The sequence below is a fragment of the Propithecus coquereli genome, unplaced genomic scaffold (assembly GCF_000956105.1).
Source record: "Propithecus coquereli isolate 6110/MARCELLA unplaced genomic scaffold, Pcoq_1.0 Scaffold71, whole genome shotgun sequence".
NCBI lineage: Eukaryota > Metazoa > Chordata > Mammalia > Primates > Indriidae > Propithecus > Propithecus coquereli.
The window spans coordinates 6883685-6905730 of NW_012153174.1; the positions used below are offsets into that span (position 1 = coordinate 6883685).

General features: G+C 43.6%; 1 protein-coding gene across 1 annotated transcript; it reads right to left on the reverse strand.

Moving 5' to 3' along the window:
• Window positions 1–1314: 1314 nt before the first annotated feature.
• Window positions 1315–3702, reverse strand: SOX17 (SRY (sex determining region Y)-box 17). The gene is made up of 2 exons (XM_012661399.1): window positions 3216–3702; window positions 1315–2613 (listed from the first exon to the last, which is right to left on the reverse strand). Exons 1-2 carry the CDS (start codon window positions 3520–3522, stop codon window positions 1679–1681), a joined length of 1242 nt encoding a protein of 413 aa, XP_012516853.1. The 5' UTR covers window positions 3523–3702; the 3' UTR covers window positions 1315–1678.
• Window positions 3703–22046: the final 18344 nt, after the last annotated feature.

The window sequence follows — 22046 nt, forward strand, 5'->3', positions numbered from 1 at the left end:
CTGAAACCTTCTATCTCTCACATTCCTAGAATCCAGGAATCTCTTCTAAAAAGCAAACACCCTGCCATTTTTCAAAAGAAGCCAGCCAAACTTTTCAGCTCATGAATCTCCCCCATATAAATGCTTGAAACTAACTTCCAACCCCTTTTCTCTACCAGTATGGAGAATTATAAGGTTTCTCACCACCAGAATGTAAAGTCTCCCAGTGCCCATGGGCACACCCTGGCACAAAAGAAAACAGTGAACAGACATGTAACAACTTGTAATAGGAAGCCCACATCATATGTGTGGCAGGAGGGCTTTGCTCACTTGCAAAGTGGGGAGAAGTGCACCTAAGCTTGCAGGCTTGTCCAGCCTCAAACTGTTCAGAATGGCATTGAACAAGCATCTGGCATGGGAAACACCATTACAAGTCATCTCTTTCCATTTATGTCTCAATCTGTAAAAGTCAAGAAGCACCATAGCAATTAGCACTGCAGATTGCAGCGGCCAATCCCCATCCTCTGCTTGCAACCCTGTGGATAACTCAGTTTCTTCCCGGTAAGGGAATGATAGTGATGTGCTATCACTGAAGCTGCAACTTTAGCCATATTTGTAAAACACACTACACACAAATCATCCGTGTGTCCTCCCTAAAATTTAAAAATTTAAGTGACAGGAAATGCAGTCATCCATGTATGTAAATATAAAAGCAAAAACTACTATTCAAATTAGATACTAAGGTTTCATTAATAATTCACAGTGCAAATTTAATTTTGATCAGTTCCTGTGACTCCTTCAAATTATTTTTAACCAGCAACACCACTTCCTAAGGTGTAAAAATGTGAGGATTAAAGGCAAGTTCAGTGTTGAGAGAAAGATTAAGAGAAGGTGCAAAGATTCAGTGTCACACAGATAGCCAAAAAAAAAAAAAATCTAAAAAAGATTTTTAGGCAGGTCTCAAGGAAGTTATGATTCAACTAGAAAACCAAAATTACGTGGGCACCCCCCTCTGGCTAAAGTGATATACTGGAATTGAAAATAAGATTAACCCCTAAGTTTTGGAAACTCAGATTACTTGAAATATATAAAGTAAACTCATTCCAGGAGGCTTTTTTCCCCTGGCAGAAACGATTACATCAAACTTAGATATCCTAATGTCCATTTTTAGGGCTTCTCCTAGAAGGCATTTATTTTACTATTGTAAGATGAGAAATTTACAATTAACTGTATACTTCTAATTGTATTAACACTTAACATTGATCTTAAAAATTGGTTTTGATAAGACTAGTGTGACAAAGTGAAAAAGCAGGATTCACTAATAGAATGAAAAAGCAAGATTCCAGATTTTATTTTTAAAAAGATTGAAAAAAACACACCCAGAATAAAATTTCTATGATCAATGAATTTTCATGAAATGGAGCAAGTTTTTTTGGGACACATTCGCAACTGGTTAACTTGAACTTGGAAACGGGGTTTTGACGATGCAACTGTGGGGAACAAGTCTCTGAACTAATTTTAAACAAAACCCCACAAGCTACCCCAACTGTTCAAGTGGCAGACAAAATAAATTACCATAAATTATATGCCAAGGCAACTTAAAAAACAAAACAAAACATGAGGCTGAGGATTTCCTTAGCTCCTCCAGGAAGTGTGTAACACTGCTTCTGGCCTGCGGGCTGGGGCAGATGCGGACTTGTCAAACGTCAGGATAGTTGCAGTAATATACTGCAGAGCTGGCATCTGACACCACCGAAGAAATGGCCCCATGGCTGTCTGGGAGATTCACACTAGAGTCATGTCCCTGGTAGGGGAGACCCATCTCGGGCTTGCACACAAAGTGCAGGTACTGTTCGAATTCCGTGCGGTCCACCTCCCCGAGGAGCTCCGTGTGCTGGCTGGGGTCGGCGCTGTCCCGGCAGGGTAGTGCCTCAGGAGGGGGTGATGGCTGCCCGGGACCCGGCGGGTGTGGGTGGTGCTGGTGCTGCTGCTGGTGCTGCGGCTGCATCTGGAAGCCGCGCCCGCCGCCCGCCCCAGGCGAGCCCATCGCGCCGTAGTACATGTGCAGGGCGCTGGGGGGCGCCAGGAGGCCCGACATTGCGGAGCCCGCGGGCTCAGGGCCCAGCCGGGGGTGCATGGGGCCGGAGGGCAGCTCCGGGGGGCCCGCGTAGTCCGAGACCTGCGCGTAGCTGTAGGTGCCCGCCGCCGGGCAGTCCCCGGGCAGCGGGGCAAAGAAGGCTGGGTCGGGCTCCACGCCGTCCAGCGGGGACGTGTCGGGCGTGGGCAGAGGGTAGCCGTCGAGCTGGGGCGCGCCCAGGCCCTGACAGTCGCGGTAGTGGCCGCCCATGTGCGGGGGCAGCAGCGGCGGGCCCGCGGGGAAGCCCTGCTCCGGGAAGGGCAGGCCCAGGCCGTCCACGGCCACGCGGCCGCCCTCGGGGCCCAGCGAAGCCGCCTGCGGTTCGGCGAGGCCGTGCAGGAAGCCGCCCTCCACCCGCTTCAGCCGCTTCACCTGCTTGCGCCGCCGCGGCCGGTACTTGTAGTTGGGGTGGTCCTGCATGTGCTGCACGCGCAGCCGCTCGGCCTCCTCCACGAAGGGCCGCTTCTCCGCCAGCGTCAGCGCCTTCCACGACTTGCCTGCAGGGGCGTGGGAAGGTGGAGAAGGGCGCAGAACTTACCGGCTGCGCTCCCGCTCCAGGCCCCACCTGGTCCCACCTCTCCCGTCAGACCTTGAATTTTGCAACAGGAGGAACAGAACGGGGTCAAGTTAAAGACTGGAGGTCTGGGAGGTCAAGTCTGAGCACCTGGGGAAGACACGTCCTCTCAGAGGACCCCCTCCCTTATTTTAGTCTCCGGGAAGCAAGCGGCTTTCCAGCTCACTCGTCCCCGGTCGTTCGAAAAACTGAAAAGGAGTTCTAGCCAGGGAAGGGACGGGGTACGGGCACGACCGACTCAGCTCAGGGCCAGGGGTGCCCGGAAGCCGCCTTCCCAGAGCCACCGTACCCGCGCCCCCGGCCACCCGGGGAATCTAGGCACTGACGACCAAGGCCGAAAGCCGGTTTGGACAGTCGGAGCGCGGGAAGCGGGAAGGGAACGGAGGCCTTGAGGAAGGAATTGGCCGCAGCACACCTCTGGTCTCGGGAACAAGGCCGGCAAAAAACACCCTTTTAGGCTCAAGGAAGAAGCTCAGCGATTCGCACTAGCGCGCGCGGCCGGCAGGGTCCCCGGCTCGGACTCACCCAGCATCTTGCTCAGCTCGGCGTTGTGCAGGTCGGGGTTCTGCTGCGCCAGCCGCTTGCGCTCGTCCTTAGCCCACACCATGAAGGCGTTCATCGGCCGCCGGATGCGAGACTCGCCCTTGGCTCGGCCCGCGGCCCCGGCCGGCGCTCCGCTGCTCGCCGACGCCTCGCCCTTCACCTTCATGTCCCCGAGGGGGCTCAGCGACTCGGCCCAGGGGCAGGGGCCCAGCCCGGCCATCACGGCGGGCAGCGCGCTCCGGGTCTGGCTCTGGTCGTCACTGGCGTATCCCGCATCCGGGCTGCTCATGGCTCTCCAGCCCTGCCCCGCAATCCTCCGCCGGACACGCCGCCTCCCCCGAGACGGGGTGGGGAGCGAGGCGGGGAGATGGCCCGAAGGCTGCGCGGGTCTCCCGGCCCGAACCCGCCGCCTGCTATCCCCAAGTGTCCCAGCTAACGGCGTAATCAAGTGCCCCGGCTGGCCCAGAGACACTGCGGACGCCCCGGAGCCGCGGGGCCTTTTCTGCACAGATGTGGCCAATGGAGTGGCAGGGGCGGGCCGGGCCCGAGTCGCTAGGCCCACGCCCAGCCCGTGGTCCGAGTCCCAAGTCCCAGTTCGACCCCACGCCCGCCCCTTTCTCCTCCCCCGGCCCCGCGCCCAGGACTACACCTGCCCTCCGGAAAACTGGCTGGAGCTGCTGGGCTCTGGCGCCTCGTCCTCTCCGACCCGGCAAGGGAGACTCCTGAAAAACCATCTGGGGTGCCGATTGTGCCATGGGAGAGAGGTACTTGCCCAAGGTAGTTCAGATTGACATACTAAGTAAGCATCCGGTGTACTCTTTAAACTCATATTTATTATACGAGCCAAGTTTGTTTCAGTGGTGAGTGACTTAGCTTATTTCCAGGGAACTTCCCTCCGGGTGTCTTCAAATGTGTTTCTTCAAATGCGGCAGTCACTGTTGATAATCAATTTAAAAATACAATCTCTTCCCAAGCACTCACTTTGCTTGTATTATATTCAAAATATTATGTCCAAGGTATATTCTAATTCTGTAAAACAAGATTAAATACGGAATGACGTTCTGTATGCAATATTCCATCACTCTGAAGAATTTAAAGCATGATACACCAACCCTTGAATATTTGTACATGAAATGTATGTAAGATAAACATAACAAAACAGTTTCTCATATGTGTTAAATAAAAGAGGCAAGACAATTTTTATTTCTAAAATGTAAATACAACAGCAATATTTGTCTAAATGCCCAAGTTTGTTAGGGGGACGAGAGCAATCCTTTTGAGCAGCAAAATAACTGTAGCTCTTAGTGTCAGTTTAAAGTAGTTATCCTGGCAAATAATTAGTAGATTTCTATACATTTGTTTAGATGAGAATGAAAATCTGAATGACTATTAAACTTGTGTTTAGATCTGAAAAAAAATCTTTTCCATGGGATTTTTAGACAAGCCCTTATACAGCACTTATAAATTACAGAGTATGCCACTCATTCCTCCTAGAGCCCTCCAAACATTAGCAAACTAGTTAATGACATAGACATTATATCTTCGAGAAGAGGAAACTGAGGCACAGAGAGGTTAAAGAACTTGCCCGAGACCACAGATTTGGGAGAATGGAATTCACACTCAGCAGTCTGCCCTCAGACTTGGAGCTCTTAATCATTAAGACAGGCTGCTGTGTTTGTGTATTCGTTAATGTATTTATAGAGTTTTCGAAGGCAACTAACACAGCCATTCCTGCATAATTAGAGATAACTTTGCCAAAGAAATCAATACATCAATCTCCAGAACAGATTTTCTTTGTTCACTACGAAGAGGTGGTGAAAAAGTAGAGCTTGCATCTGGGATCTGAGAGGTGAAATGCTACCACTTTTTGTGTGATATTACCAGGACAAAGTCATCTATCAAATCTGGCTTATTAGTGGCATCCATAAAAACACAGAGCTTTTCCAAACTCCTGGCCTTCAGTTTCTCTGTCATTGCTCTTCCTCCGAAGAACTCTGACACGATTGTGTTAAGCCAACTCTTCTCTCACTCTGCTGGCTGCCCTCCCTTACCTTAGTAGCCAGTCTCTGTACTGGAGACAAGGTAAGAAAGTGGCTCTAGTTCCCAGGTCTTTGAGGTTCAGACAAGAAGAAAACTTTAAATCTGCTTAAACAAATCATAGAGGGGTGTTGTTTTTAATAGGTAGTTTTGAAGCAGTTGATGTTAAACAAATTTAACTGATGATGTACTTTTCCTTTAAAGGTTTATTTTTTCTGAAAAAATGGGCTTGGAAATAAAGCAAGAATGCATTGGAAATGATTATATAAGTAAGGAAACCAGGAGTAGACAGAGCAATATTACAAGTTAATCCCGTAGTGCTTTGCTTTTTGCTGTTGTTGATCTTTTCTAACTTTTCTGGATAGTAATAAATATCTTTTCGGGGATCTCAAAGCAGAATTTTCTCTTAATGGAAAATCTTTAATGAACTAAGAAGTTTTCTTAAAATAAACATTGAAAACTAGACAAAAACAATGCCTGTTCCACAATCTATTTTACCTGTCTAGATTAATCTGTTTGACTAATTCCTTAAAAAATAATAGAGGGCAGGAAATACAATCCAAATGTGGGTCTAAAAAGATGCACTTGCACGCATTTACCCTTGTACACTCTCTTCATCCTCATGTTCTTCCTCGCCCAACCCATTACAGGGAGAGCTGCGCTTGGGAACCAAGAAGTTTGAGAAACTGATGGGGAAGAAAACCGAGGGGTTCCCCATTATTATTTGCTCTTGTTCCGGGAGACTAGCTACTGATCTTTGTCAGGTACGCTTGCTGAGAAATCAGGTGAGAGTACACATACATCGGATGCAGCAGGAGCTTCGGATTTTGACGCCCCTCCTCCTACTTCATGTAACACCCACCCCGGTCGTCATAAGGTAGCAGTTTACTTAACAAATTTACCAGGAAGGAATTGTGGTGCCTTTCCAAGACTAGTCCCTTTTACATAGTTACCTAGATCTAATTTCTTCTGAGCATTCTCTTGTCTTACATTTTGCGGGGAGAGTGTTGAGGCTGGCGGCGCCGCTGACCCGTCGGTGGTGTGTGTGCACTCTCGTATTTCAGCCTCTTTACTAAAGGCGGTGTTGGAAGCCCAGCTCGGGACGTTATCAGAGCCAGCCACAAATGCCACATGTAAAGCAGCAAACATCCGGAGCAGCTTCCTGCAACCCTTGCTTTTCTCAACACGAGAGATTTACGCGGGGGGGGGGGGGAGGACGAGTTTCGCGAGGAAGAGCCGTGTACGTTCGCTGGTGTAGCGGGCCGGTGCATTCGCATTGCACAGCCCGGCTGTCTGGGCTCCCAGCTGCTGATTGCGCTCACTTCCCCGGGTCCCTGGGCCGTCCCCGAGGCTCGGAGCGCTGAGCAAGGAAGCGACTAGAGTAGCGAGAAGCTGTGCCCCTTCCCACTCGGGGCACAGGCGCATAAGTTAACCCGGGTAGGTGGCGAACTGCGGTTCAGACCTGAAGGAGTCAGAGCCACGCTTATCCGCGGGCCCGTGCGTGACCGGGCGAAGGCTGGGTGATTTCCGGCAGGCTTTTGTGTTTTCGATGCCGGGAAGGCGGGAGCCGGACGAAGGACGCTCAAGTCTATCGGGAAGGGCCGTGGGCACCCAGGCAGATCCGGGTTGGCTCTGGAGAGCAAGGCCGTGGGGGCGGGGGGGGGGAGGGTAGTGGGCGCCGCAAACCCTGGGAAAACTCCGGGGCGGCCCGCCGATGAATAGACAATGGTATCCCTGGAACAAAGAACAGCAATAAGGCCTTTGCATTTATAAATTGTGCGCGGTCGGCTGCCTCCGAGAGCCGAGCACGAGGTGGCGTGCGGCGGCGGAGCGCGGCCGAGGGCTCCGCACCTCCCAGGTAGGGCCGCGCAGCCGGACGCCGCTGATTCGCACCTCGCGCCGGGGCGCCGTCTGGGCGGCGGCGCCGCGCCCCTTAATGCCTTTCGCGTCCCCTCCCTGTCCCCGGGCCAGTCCCCCTTGGGCCCGGGATGCACGTCGAAGGTCGCGGGCGGAGGGTAAAGGTGGGGAGGAAGGAATGGCCCGCAAGATAGCGGGATCCGAACCCTGTAGATGCGGTAGCGTGCGCGGGACCCAGCCCTGGCCCTGCCCCTGCCCCTGGGCTGCGCCTGCCTCTCCCGCGTGGGGCTGGTGGAGGGCGACGGGGACCTGGGCCCTTGGGAAACGTTTGTTGCAGACGAGGATGGGAGCGAGTGTACATTCTGCTTCGACAGCCTCTCCCACTCCTTCCGCTCGCATCCCTCCCCAGTCCGCGGTCCCTCCTCGCGGCTGCCCCGACCCCTCCCTGGCAGCGGCGACTCCTCGACCATATCCCGGTTCCCGCTCGGCCCCGCCTGGGGTTGCACAGGCGAAGCAGGAAATGCGCTGTTCCCGGCCCACTTCCCTGCCCAGAAACTCGTCCGCGGGGGTGTTTCTTAGATCTCCTCCACCTCCAACCGTGGTCCTGGGTTGAGGTGTGTGGGCTACTTCTCTTTATTGCCTGGCATGTGGAACCTCAGACTGGGGGGTGGCGTTGGGAGTGAGGTAGAGACAGTGCAGCTCCTAACCCAGGACAAGTAACATACACACTGTTGCTCATCTCTCTCGTATCTGCCTGGAAACTTGAAAGGGAATTTCAGTAGCGGCATGGTTTCTATACATCCACTGCTGCTGCTGCTGACCTCCTGCCACCGTCCCCACGCACACCCTCGAAGAGGCCAGGGCTTTCCTCAGAGAGCTGTATCCTCAACTGACCAGACAGTCTTATCAGCAGCCTGCCCACTGTTACCAAATTCTTCCACTCCCTCCGGAGGGGAACAGACACGGTCCCTGCCCCAGAGGAATGTACAGTGCAGTATCATTAGTCTTCCTCCCTGATTTATTAACTTCCAGCTGGGTGTTCTAGGCCTGTTCTTCTGTAATAATTTGTTCCTGGCATGTAAAGGTGATGCTGACATCAGTAGGTCAAGTGCTTTGAGGTATTTTTTTCTAGGAGAGGTAATGGGTTGCCTTTCTACCCTGGAAACTCTGGCTTGCCAAGTTTCCCTAGTAAGCTGGGCTGGTTGGTGCCAGATGGGTTGGTTAAGGCAAGGTGTGCATTCTGTTATCATGGAAGTGATCAAAGTTAAATAGGTCATAGGACAGGCCACTCCTGCCAGTGCTCACTACCCGCTCTTCTGTGCAACTTTGGCTGCAACCATATCAGATTTTGAAAGGGTACCAGAGTTGGCTTCCAAAGTTTCTAAACAGAAAACATTAGGGACCCTTGGTGGATTACTTTGCAGTCAGTGTTTGGTTGGCCTCTGTTACCTAAATTTTCTTCCCTATCCATTTCTCGGACCTTACTAACAACTTGGTCAATACCTTTTAATAGCAACAAAGGGTTTTTGGTACATTTCATTGTTATATCCTTAGAGCGCACACAATCCATCCATCTTTAATAAATTCTTCAGTATACAATAGCATACAGCTGCCCTGGGTCGAATCATAGGGTCATCTGCCTTCAAGGTGAGGCTCTAAGAATGATCTCTGTAGACCTCAGCAAAGACCCTGTTCTCATCTCAGACACTTCTGTGTAGGCTTATAGTCATCTCAGCTCAGGTCTGTAATCATTGTCTCTCCCTCATTCACCAGGAGTTCAGTCTCCAGACATGAAGCATCTGAAATTCCACCTCTCTGAGGATTAAGCCAAATTCTGTTTCTTTTCTGAAACCATTCTACTTGGAAGTCCAGGCCAAGAATGTACATGGATAATTTTGAGTAGAAATATAATGCAAAAGCAATTTTCTATCTTTGGGGGATTTTTCAAAACCAATCTTTAGTATTAACTGCTTCATAATTCCAGAGTACAGTTTACAAAATAGTGTCACTAACCCCTCTGACCCTCCAACAGCCCTGTTGGTTGCAGGCAGGGTAGCCTTTGTTGCTAGCTCCATTTTTTCAGAGGAGGAGATTGAGATTAAGAAAGAACAGAAGACTTGCTCAAGATGACATAGCAAGGGGGTTTGGACCACCTATCTGCACTTCCTGTTAACAGAAGTGGGTCTTGTTTTAAATTTCTTTCTATGCCATGTCTATAGCCAGTGAGGGACTTAATGAATTTGGAGGGACTAAATAAAGACAGCAGATGGATGGATTAAGGACCCTTGACACAGAAACTTCCAGTGTTGTTCCTAACTGGGTCATGATACTCTTTAAACATCAGAGATTCAGTGGTATATAAAGAAAGTATTTTCATTGAGAAGATCTGTAACTAAATATTTTTATTAGATCACAGAATTTAAGCCCTAGATGACATCTCATTTATTTTGACTATTACTAGAATTACGATCAAATTCTAATTTAGCTTTAAAAAATGAGAACAATTCAAAGTTAAATGGGGATGAAGTTCAAATGTAAGGAAGCTGACGTCTTAGAAGTTCTGCCCCTCTATGTCACACTCATTCAGACTGAAAGAGACTTAGTTAATTATACTGAATTGTGGTCTCATCCATCACCTGTTTAAGGTGTAAGCTATTGGCCTCCTCTAGACTCACTACTGAACCAGTCTTAAAGACATAAAAACACACAGCAGGTAAATTAAAGGCTTTCCATTCTTACTGTTTGGGAGAGAAATGGATGGCAAATATTATCAATTCTATTTTACAAAGCGGAAAAATAAGGCACAGAGCAATTGGGTAATTTGCTTAATGTTTCCAGATCAGCCTAAGAGACAAGAGAGTAATCTATTCATTTAATCAATAAATAATTATCCAGCACCTGTAAATCTGAGGGTTAGTACAGCATGACAGATTGGTTATGAGCACACATTCGGGAATTGAACTGCTTGGGACTGAATTCTAGTTCTATAGCTTAGCAGTTGTGTATCCTTGGACATGTTACTTAACCTCTTTATACCTCATCTGTAAAATGGAAGGTAATAATTATAATAACCTCAGAGAGTTTTATGAGGATGAAATGAGTTAATTGTTCATAAACTGCTTAGAATAGGGCCAGGCATATAGTGAGTGCTACACAGATATTTAATAAATAACATTAAATTTAAGTTTATATACATTAGCATATGAAAACCTGTTGGGAGAAGAAATAAAATAAAGCTAATATAGTATTGAGGGTACATGCATTATAACAACTAAACAAATGAATATAATTTTATAATGTGTTAACATTTATGATAGCTAGTAATAAATAACATTGTAACACATTAATCAAAATTGTTATACTAGCAAAGCTTTTAGAGAGGTCTCTATTGTGCATTTTCTAATTACATTTGAATGTGAACATTTTTACTCTGGTGTTAAAAAGATTCTCTGTTTTGTGAACGTCAACCTTCTAAAACTCTGTTGCAACTGGAAAGGAAAAATACCATAGAATGGTAAAACATTCAAGATTCTATTAGAAAATCTTTGAAATAAAAAGAGGTACCTTGTAAATTATCACTTACCTGGGTAGGCCTAGATTGTTCTTCTAAAGACATAGAGGCAAAGTTCAATTTCAGTAACTGTGCTTAATATACATGTATTCCAAAGGGAGAATAACCACAAATGTACTAACTTGTCCTAGATCTTTCTGTGTTGTATAGTGAAAAAATTCTAAATTCTAGTCTTTCTTGTTCAATAATTTACTCCTAGATAAACCACAAATCACTTAAACTGCCTTATCCTTGATTTTCTCAAAAAAAAGCGGGCGGGGGGAGTATCTGATCTCTTCCCAACTTTTTCACATAAAGAAAGTGAACAAAAACCACAAAAACTTTTGCAAAGTAAAAGCACTGAGTAAAACTGTGCTAGTGTGGGTGCAAGTATGTGTGTCTGGGGATGTCCGGGGATATGTGGATTTAGAGAAAATTCTTTGTACAGAAAAAAATAGCAAATTGGATAAATGGAAGTCAGGGATTGTGAACAAGACTGTACTGCTTTGGGTCATAATGGAGTGCTGTTGTATGTTAAAGCAAAAGCTTTTTAAACATCATTTTTAATTAATTACAACACAGAGGGTCCCACCTTTGATCCAGAGGAAAGCAGATTCTATTTTATACGAACTAAGACTGGATTTACTGGATTACCATTATGTTAGTAAAGCTAATAGGTTATTTCAGGGGGTACTTTAAAAGTACAGTTTGGAGACAAAAATAAACAGCTCTTTCTTTCATGTGATGTTTCCATGTTACATTTGATGATTATGTAACATTTTCCTGGCATTTATGGAATACGAGAGCTGAAAAGGACTACATAACCCACCTTCTGCTTTCCAAGTAATAGAATTCCTAGTGAGAGTGTTGAAATATGAAAATGTCTTCCATATGAAATTCCATGTTACACTAAAAATGAAAATATGTCGTTTATACAGCTATATAAATACACAGATATTCTTTTAAAATCATTCATTTTGAAATAATTTCAAACTTGCAGAGAAGTTGTAAGAATAGTACAAAAAACTGTAACACCTTCACTGAGACTCTCCAGTATGTTAGCATTTTATCTTTTGCTCCATTTCTATCTAAATAAACACAAACATTTCCTCACATTTGTTCCATCCCACTCTCCTTTCTAAATATATGTAAATGTACAGAACAATATAAATGTAGAATACATTAGTGTATAATACATATATTAACACATACCAATAGATTATAGATACTACATAAATACATAATATGGATATATTGTTATATATTAAATCATACGTATAAAGATATGTCATTAGTCTTTCTCTGAACCAATTGAGGGCAAGCTGTAACATGATGTCTCTTTACTAACTCTGAATACTCCAGTGTGTATTCCCCTAAAATGAGGACACTCTCCAATAATCATCAAAAAACCATTCAAGACCGGGCGCGGTGGCTCCCGCCTGTAATCCTAGCACTCTGGGAGGCCGAGACGGGAGGATCGCTCGAGGTCAGGAGTTCGAGGTCAGGAGACCAGCCTGAGCAAGAGCGAGACCCCGTCTCTACCAAAAATAGAAAGAAATTAATTGGACAGCTGAAAACATAGAAAAAATTAGCCGGGCATGGTGGTGCATGCCTGTAGTCCCACCTACTCGGGAGGCTGAGGCAGGAGGATCACTTGAGACCAGGAGTTTGAGGTTGCTGTGAGCTGGGCTGATGCCACGGCACTCTAGCCCGAGCAACAGAATGAGACTCTGCCTCAAAAAAAAAAAAAAAAATCATTCAGATCAGGAAATTAATATGACTATTATACATCACTGCCATCTGAGCCACATACTCAATTCAAATTTTACAAACTGCTTTGACAATGTCCCTTTTTCTCCTCCTTGTCCAACATCCCATCCAGGATCATGTTACATTTATTAAAAGTTATCAAGTCTCTGTAATCTTTCTATCTCTCTTATAACCTTTATAGTTTTAAAGAGCGCAGGCCTTTCATTCTGAGGTTGGTCCACAGCCAGGTCCATCTGATGCTGGCTCATGCCGTCTTTGCAGGAAACCACAGCAGTGGTGGTGTGCTCCCGTCAGGGCGTGACAAGGGAGGCCGGGTGATGTTAACCTTGGTCACCTGGTCTAGTTGGTGTCTGCCCATTTTCTCTGCCTTCAAGTCCATTTTTCCCTTTGTAATTGGGAAATATTTTTTGTAGCGGGGACTCTGCTGTTATACTAATATCCTGCTCCTCATCAAAGCTCCACCCACCTTCCTTAGTGTCCACTCAGCAGGTGACAAGTGGTGGCCTGCTATTCCCATCATGCCTTCTGTCTTCACATATTCCTTCTGCTGTAAGGACATTCTCCCTTCTTTTATTTAGTTGTTTGTTTATTTATATCAGTATGGAGTGTGGATTCCTTCTTTATTCAATGGCTTGTCTTCCTTAACTGATACTATTTGTCTGGGTGCTCCAGTTGCTGCAGTTGGCCAGCGGGCTGCCTTTCGAGCTGGCTCCTGTATCCTTTCCTTATGCCCTTATCATCCTCTGACCATTTTGGTAGTTTTTGGCATAACACAATATTCCAGGCTCATTTTATGTTTTCCCTGCTTCAGCCCTGGATCCGGTCATCATCTCTGCAAGGAGGCAGGAACATTTTTTAGTGGAGGATGGCTTTTAGAAATAGAAGTCTGGGTTCTCATCAATACTGGGGCATCACTGCTTCTAGGCACCCTCAACACACAGAGCTAGGAAATATATGTACACGTATGTGCATATGTGTGCATGTCCACATACACGTGTATCTATAAATTTCTACATGTACCCCTTCGTGTATGTGCGTGTGTGTGTGTGTGTGTGTGTGTACTTTGTGTTAATTGAGGATACCTCCAATTCTATAGGGTTCTTTCCAGCCTGCTACCTTGCCATATTAGAAAATCCCTTTTCTGACAGTGAGGAACCCGGCTTCTATTTCTCTCAATTTGTGCGGGTATGTGTTCATTGTAATCAATCTCCAACCCCTCCACCTGCCTACTCTCGGCCCCCTTTCCTTGGCTTCCAGGCACACCAGCACTGCTGTGCAGCCTTTCCCCAGCACCCTGCTTTCTTCAAAGCCAGGGAAAGAATTAATTTAAAATAATATGGATTTATTTTAAAATTCTGTTGAGTATCAAGTGTGACCATAAACTGTAATGTCAAAGTCATCTTCTTCACTGTGTTTACCTGCTGGCATATTCCTCGGGAATAAGTTAAAGACAAAATCACAAGGCATTATTTGTGTCTTAGATAGAGTGACTCATAGTTTTGAAACTATAAGATTGTACCCATCTGATAGTACAATTTTTGGTTTTTAAGAACCAAGAAATATTCCTTGGGCTTTCAGTCATGGCTAAAGCAAAACTAGAGATTGTCTTGACCTTGTAGGATTCTTTAAAAAAAAAAAAAAAACCTTAAAGAAGAAAGAGGGATAAGCATTAAATAATATTTTCCAGAAGTGTTGATAGAATTTGTGGCAGCTTTGAGGAAATACTTCATAAATATATTGCCTCTCCCCACTGCCAGCCACACCCCCACACACATTACTCTTCGTGATCTTAGATGAAGAAAAGAATACATAACAAGTCAGATTTCATGCCTTGCCCCAAGTGCAGAGGTTGGCCAATTTAATTTATACTACTCCTATGCATGATTGAATTCCCATGAGTCATTTCCATCTTCAGCGTGAGAGAGAAAGTTTGGTGGAACTACACTAAAATGAAGATCAACCACTGTGTCTCCCAAGCAGGCTCAGTGGCTCTGAACTCCGCATGCCCCTGTGTGGCACATTCTCTGGGCGGAGCTCTGGAGGGGCCAAAGCCTGGCAGTGCACAGGTACAAGTTGAGCTGCAATGGACCAGCCAGGCACCTAGACAGGCTCTTCTCTCGTTGGCAGATCTTGTCTCCCTTTCCAGAGCTAAAGGAAGAAAATCTGACTGGGTCATGTCTACAAAAAAGTTAATGATAAAATATCCCAGAGCCAGAAGGGGCAGCCTCTGTTTAAGCAAAGCTTCTAAGCATGAATGATTTAATAAGTATCAGTCATATGTGTATGTACTAACTGGTTCGGTCATTGTGTGTAGCAAGACTCACAAAGCATTTCTAACATATCAACTCAGTTATAAGGTGGTTGTTGAAATCAAAGCTTTTATTCTTGAGCAGTTTGCCTTCAATAGTTGGAGGGCTAAGCTAATTTGATTTTGCCAGTACTTATTTTATTCTATTTAACGAACGATTTATTGTAGCATATTTATAAAGATGATTAATGTAAATGCTTTTTAATCTTTTGCCTAGCATTTGATTTAGGTACATTTTGATAGTGAACGTTCCTTACACTTTCCAACGCACATACATGACATCACGCTCGCCAATTCCAGTTCAGTCCTATGTCAATATCCTGTCCATTCTAGTGGCCCGCAAGGCCCCACATGAACTGGCTCTTTCTTATCTCTTTACTCCTGTGTCTCGCAACTCTCTGCCTCCCTCATTCAGTTCTAGCCAGCTGGCCTCCGGCTGTTCCTAAAACATGCCAAGCTCTTTCTTGCTCAAAGCCTATGCTCTCTGTCCTCTGCCTGAAACTAAGGTCCCCAGTATTTTCCTATGGTTAGCTCCCTCGTTCAGTGACACCTACTCTGAGAGACCATCCTACCTGGAAGAGTCAATGTCCCTCACCTCCACAAAGTAGTGACACTTTATTCTCTCACCTACTTTATAATTTTTTAAGGCACTTATTACTAGAAGTCATTATATTTTATATTTATTTGTGTGTTCTCTACTTCTACACATTAGAATGCCAGCTCCCTGAGGTGTCACCTGTATTGTTCATTGCTGTACCCTGCCCCCATGCCCAGAACCGTTGAGATTGGCGGGTCATGGAAACTTGGCAAGATTTGCTGAATGCGTGAAAGAGCACTTGAGACGGAGCATTGTTAAAGGATTTCTCTAAGGCCCTCAGACAGAACAAGACTGGGGAAGCTTTGCCTGTTGGTATACCTTTGCTAGGTGTTTTCGTGTCCCCTCTTGTTCTTTAAAACACTCTTACCCCTTAGGGCTTTTATTGCTTTTATTGAAACCTCATTATGTCACTTTAAGAAGAGGAATGTCCCCTTCAGAGGACCCCTACAGACATGTATTTCATTAACAGAGTATTATCTCACAGAGTAACTAAGAACTTTCAAAAGAAGGGTGATAGTTATAAGAGCCTCTAAATAATTTTGACTGATTAGGTATCTTAATCCAGTTGCCAGTTAATTGTGTTTGTTTGTGATTAAGAATATGATTTTCACCTGCTCCCCCTCCACAATCTCCCTGTGTTTGGAGAAAGCCAATCTCCCTGCTCGCCGCATATCTGCTGTGAGCTCTTTGAAGGTGTTTGCTGAGGGGATGAGACCACAGCTACCTGGAGCCGGGAGCTGGGAAGAAGGAATCCCTGCCCAGCCACCTGCAGGCTGACTAAGAAAGATCCTCCGCCCACGGCAAACACAGGACATCTGAGGACAGGAGCTCCCTGCCCGCCCCCTCGCCCTGTGCCCACATCGCTATTTCTAGGGAGAAAATAACTCAGTCATAGAAATGCTGATCAAAACTAAATGTTCTCAGAGACTTTCTGTGCAGAAGGATCAGGATTTTCCTTTATTTCCAATCTGTCACAGTGATACTTTTAAAAATAAATCCCTAGAAGAATGAAAGGCACGCGAAATACAAGCTCACATTTTTTATTGTAAGTTTCAGCAGACATCAGATGGCTCTCAAATTGCTCCCGAAGTTCCCACTTGCCCACTCGAGGTTTCTGTCCTGCCCCGGCAGGTGGGGTATAGACAGTGTGCAGGAGGCCCGAGAGCAGCAGCCTTTGTCATTTTGCAATTTTAAGTCACAAAGTCCTTACTTTAAAAAAGCAAAAAGAAAGGAGACCTCAAACTGATTAAAAGGTGACATTAGGTGAAAACTTCTGTCACTCTTAGGCACCAACTGCACAATGTGCCATATATTGACAGTATTCGCCGCTGCGCAACCAGGTTATTTGCAGGGACAGTCAGGGCCGGTGGCCGGTGGAGATGTGACTGCCGTCAGCATCTCTGCTGGGATTGGTTTGCGGTGGCTGGAGTGAAAGGATTGCAAGGCAAACTCTGTGGCAAAGAGGAAGGGGGAATTGGAGCTTTCAGGTTAGCTTAACCTTCCAGTGACCCGCTTCTCAACCACAGATTTGAATTCTTTCTTCTGCTGCCAAATATTTAAACCTGTTTTATTAACCATAGCTACTCCTACACATCAGATATTTCTCTTTCTGTTTTACTGATGAAGAAACTGAAGTGAAATTCCCAATAGTCAATTTGGGGGACCTGCTGGCGGAAGCCAAAGCTGAAGGGTTTGGTCCTTTATCTACAGCGCTTGGGGCTGACGGCTCCTTGCCTGGCACGCTCTGCCTGTGACGTGGGCAGGCTGCCCCGGCCTGCAAGCTGCCCTTTGGCTTTCTAATGGAATCGGGCTCTTTGGCCAAACTGTCCTCACCTAGAAATTTCAAGTCATGCCTTCACCCCATCCTCCAACTCACCATATCTTCTAACTTTCTAAGCACGCTTGGAATCCCTTGAATTCCCATCTTTTGTTCCCACCATGGCCATCAAAGAACCACAGTTGCAAGTTTCCGTATATGGAAAATTATAATATATAAAATATTGATTGCTTTGCTCCACTTATTACTATACTAAAGTCTTTGTTCAGACAGCAGACTTAAAGTTGTTGGAGGGGGCATTGTATCTTCCAGGCAGGTGCTTGAACTATTTGTCCCCAATTCCATTCCTTCTAAATTGCAGCTAGCTGTACTCTCACAGGTGCTTCAATTGTGTAGCCATACTCCCTGAATTTATATTTCTTTATAAATAGCTTTCTTTCATTCAAATTATCTTATTTTACTTTTTTACATGTCTGTACATTTTCTCTAAGCCAGGCACCTACAAAGCCTCTAGAGTGAGAACTTTCTACATGTAAGGAGGAGATCTAAAACTGTGACACTATCAAAATCACTGCAACGCAGAGTAGTACACAAGGAGAAAAATGATTTCTTTTATAGATTTATTTCCAGATATAATGGACTTGCAAAATATATTTAAAATGGTATGTAGCTTTGTAAAGAAAAAAGTTGTTACAATAGTTGGTATTACTTTTTAAAAGAGATGAATGTGGAAAAGTTATTTATTGTTTTGAAAAATATACTATTTATACAGTACTTTACAGAGTATTTTTATACATACTGCAAATTAATCATGAAAATAACCCTACCAGTTAGATATTCTTACTGTTTCCTTTTTTGTCACAAGAGGAAATGAAGTTCAGAGAAATGAAGTGACCCACCTAGAGTTACAACCTAGGAAGGATTGGATCTTCTTATCCCACAATTTATGCCGCGTTCCACACTGTAACGTGCTATTACACGTGCAAACGGACAATTCTACCGTCTTCCTATAGCCACTGCGGTATTTCTCCAATGCTCTAAGGACACCAGTTCACTTTAGATAACTATGAGCACGCTGGCTTGGTTTGACAGCAGTACAATATGCTTCTTATTAAATAATTTGTGATGATACTTTCTATGTCCATAGACTAGGGTCAATAATAAATACAGTAACACATAGCTTCCTAAATAGCTTGTAAACTCCTAGGGGATCATGCCCCAGTTTTCCAAACTCCTCCCAACAGAGATTCTCCTCAGTGGATCAGCAGAAGGCCCTGGGAATCTGTAGTCAAGCACCCTAGTGGTTCTGTTCCCTAGCCAAGGCTGGGACACACTGCTTTAGAAGTAGTATACTCGATGATATTCCATAGAACTGTTGCAACACAGATGAAAACTGTAAGGTATACTAAGTTTAAATTTAGCATGCCTGGAGTACTATTATTCCTAAAAAGCCAAAACAAAAATGCTACCTTAGGTTCTTAGTCCCCTGATAATTTATAAAATAATAAAACTTCAGAGGAAAGGACCCTCTTAACTTCATCTTAACCATTTTTCCCCCCATAAAACAGATATCATCTGGACTATCTTTAATGCCTTTCCCCAAAGAGAAAAAAAATTATGACTCAAAGCTTTCTTGAGCTACATTGCCTTTCGTGATTTCAGCAGTGTCTTCCTGCCAGAAAGAATTCATTATTTATGTCTTCCATAGCTATTTGTCATGATTTTGCTAACAGAGTTCAGGTCACTGTATAGTGCAGTTGGTTATTTTTGTTAAAATTTACCACCTTGTCTTATTCCTATTCACACCACTTTTCAACACAAAGTAGGTGCTTAGTTAATACTAATTGGTTATAATTCCAATTTATTAAAATGATGGAAAAGGACATGGTATCCCTTTGACCTTCTTAAACCCTGTTTCCTATGTGTTTGTTCATTTCAGTTGTGAGAGTCTTAAGCCTTCGTTTGCAGCCAGGCATCAGGGATCCATTCTGAGAAATGCATAGTCAGGGAATTCCATTGCTGTGCGAACACTCTACACACCTAGGCCGCATGGCATAGCCTATGGCTCCTAGGCTCCAAACCTGTACCGCTTGCTACTGTAGGCAATTCTAACACCATGGTAAATATTTGTGTATCTAAACATGGAAAAATACAATATTATAGTCTTACGGTACCACCATCATATATGCAATCTCATGTTAACTGAAAAGTCTTTATGAGGCACATGACTGTGTTGCAGATATTGCTGGGCACATAATGAAAATTCAGTCTGCCTCTACCAAGTACACATCTACCACTGAATTTCCATAGCCCCTGGGTTTCAAGTCATTCTCAGAAAGGTTCAAAATGGCAAACCAAATTCCTTAAAAGCATTTGCAGACCATTCATTACGTAAATATAACCATTTTTACTGCTTTATTGCCACAATAATAAAGACATTTGAAACCTTTAGCCATTTGATTAGAAATAGATTAATCTGGATAAGGCATATATGTGGGGGCAGTTTTTGTACTTTTTTTTTTTAGCAATTTTTCTGTAAGTTTGAAATTATTCCCAAGTAATTTTTTAAAAAAAAATTAAACATTAAACCTTGCGAACATTATGCTAAGTGAAAGAAGCCCATCATAAAGGAACACAAATTGCATGATACCATTTATATGAAATGTCCAGAATAAGCAAATCTATGGACAGAGAATAGATTATGAGTTACTTAGGGCAAAAGTATAAAAATGAATTTTGGGGGTGGGAGATGGCTAAAAGGTATATGGTTTCTTTTGGGGGAGATAAAAATGTGATAAACTTGATTGTGATGATGGTTACACAACTCTGAATGTACAAAAATCCACTGAACTATACATTTTAGATGGGAAAATTGTATGGTATGTGAATTATATCTCAATAAAGCAGATATTTTAAAAATTAGAAATCAGAGACAATCTGGAAAAGATAGAGATATTAAAAGGCTTGTTTGAAATTGGAAACTGTTTGAAAAGTGCAGCTGCTTTAGATAATACTAATCAGGATATTATCTTTTCCCTCTCCCTCCCCCACTCAGCACATTCCACATTAGCAGTAAAGGGATACTTTTCTCCCCCAGGGCAGTTCATAGAAAAATGTTCTAGCACAGAATTTAATTAATTTGCGGGATAATGTTAACATCTGACAAGTTCGGTTTTAAACTTTATCTACTATTTTATGTCTATGTTCAACCTGAATTCATAGATACTTCTGAAAGAGAGTTTGCTTAAAGTAAATCTATTTCAAAATCTTAAATGAGATGCTTCCTCTCTTCCTGTCTTCCTGCCTGGAATGGGTAAAATGAGTTTTCACTCTCTCTTTCTCAGTCTTATTAAGATTAAATGGCAATTAAGTTTTGTGCAGGAATCCTAAGGAACTTAAAAAGAGAGAGAGAGAGAGAGATAAGTTAACCTTAAGTTAATCAAGTTAAAAATGACACTCGGTAATTGCATGGATGGAAGAAAATCTACTTAACACACAGCCCTTCCTTGTTTCCCTAATATATATGAGTTAGCGTGTTTTTTATCAGGCATTCTCTCCCTCATTCATTTTGGGACTTACTGAAATATTCCAGAAGAATTTAGCTTAATGTTCATTGATATTAAGTAAGGATAGGGGTTGGAAGAACATATTTTGTGTGGGATAAAATTTTCATCAGTAGTTAATATTTCATCTTTTTACATAAGGAATGAAAACGGTTTTATAAATGGATTTAAAAGGCACACAACCGTGTTCTGTGTGAAAATGCTTTCTTTAGGTGCCTACAGACTCATGACAAAGAGAATAGTTATTTCTCTGCAAATTGAGCTCTCTGCTAACCGGATTGTTTTCCTTTAAGTATGAACGTCTGTGATAATATGCCAAGATGAGAAATCACTAGAGAGTTCTACTTGGGTGCAAGAACACCATTGCTTCAGTGTAAATGGAGGCAGTGTAGGTGCAGGTGATGTTGGCATAATTATCACAAGAGGGCTAGCAAATGATTTTTACCAACTACTGCTTAAACATCTTATGTGTCCTTCCTGCCTCAAAGGGACATATTTTTCTAAAATTGATTTTAGTACTTTTTCGGTTTGAAAACATCTGTCAGAAGAGAGAATAAGCGTTCTTCTAATGTTAAGTGATAAACCAAGGGCTTACTATTCAGTTTTGAAATCTGTGATGATTTTTTTCTACCAAAACAAGTAATATATCGTAGTCAGAATGAAGAACTTTTGCTCATTTTTTGTTCTTTATTACCCTACATTTTGGGAGAACTTAGTCACTTTTATTTGGGGCCAGGAAATAAAAGCATTGTGACTTTATAAAAGAATCAGACTTCTTGACAGCCAAATGGATGATTTATTTTTGCCCACTTTAACCTATTTCTGATATTCCCATAAAAAATGGAATTTTCTACTTCAGTAGAGCCAGATATTTCCTAATATAAAACAAGAAAACATTGTGAATAAAATTTAAGATCCAAAGAAAGACAAGTTTTTTAATGCTTCCCAAACAAACCTACAAAGAACAACAAAAAATTTGAGTTTGAAATTGTCTGTTATTAAGATTATTCTTATGTGCTTCTATACACGCAATCTCTCCATTCCTGATTTCAGAAAGCTCATTGGTGGAAGAGGGTCTAATAATTATTGTTCTCTGTACTGCTCTGATTATTCATATGTGTGTGTATATATATATATATATATATACATATTTTCAAGCTTAATACTTAATTTCAGAAGACATAGCCTCTTGATACTGTCAGATGATATATTTAACTCAAATGGAGGGACTACAGTAGACCGGGTATCTGTTCTGTAATACCAACTTCACTAAATACTTCTGTGTTCTAGTTTATAGTCTCAATTTAAATTTTGATTCATCTGAGGCAAGAGAATTTTCTAGAAAGGCCAAGA

What these genes read in the sequence shown, in the direction of transcription:
- SOX17 (XM_012661399.1), bottom strand. Translation starts at nt 3,522, where the DNA reads ATGAGCAGCCCGGATGCGGGATACGCCAGTGACGACCAGAGCCAGACC. An exon ending in CGAGCTGAGCAAGATGCTGG is followed by an intron (nt 2,614 to 3,215) that starts GTGAGTCCGAGC and finishes ACGCCCCTGCAG; the next exon opens with GCAAGTCGTGGAAGGCGCTG.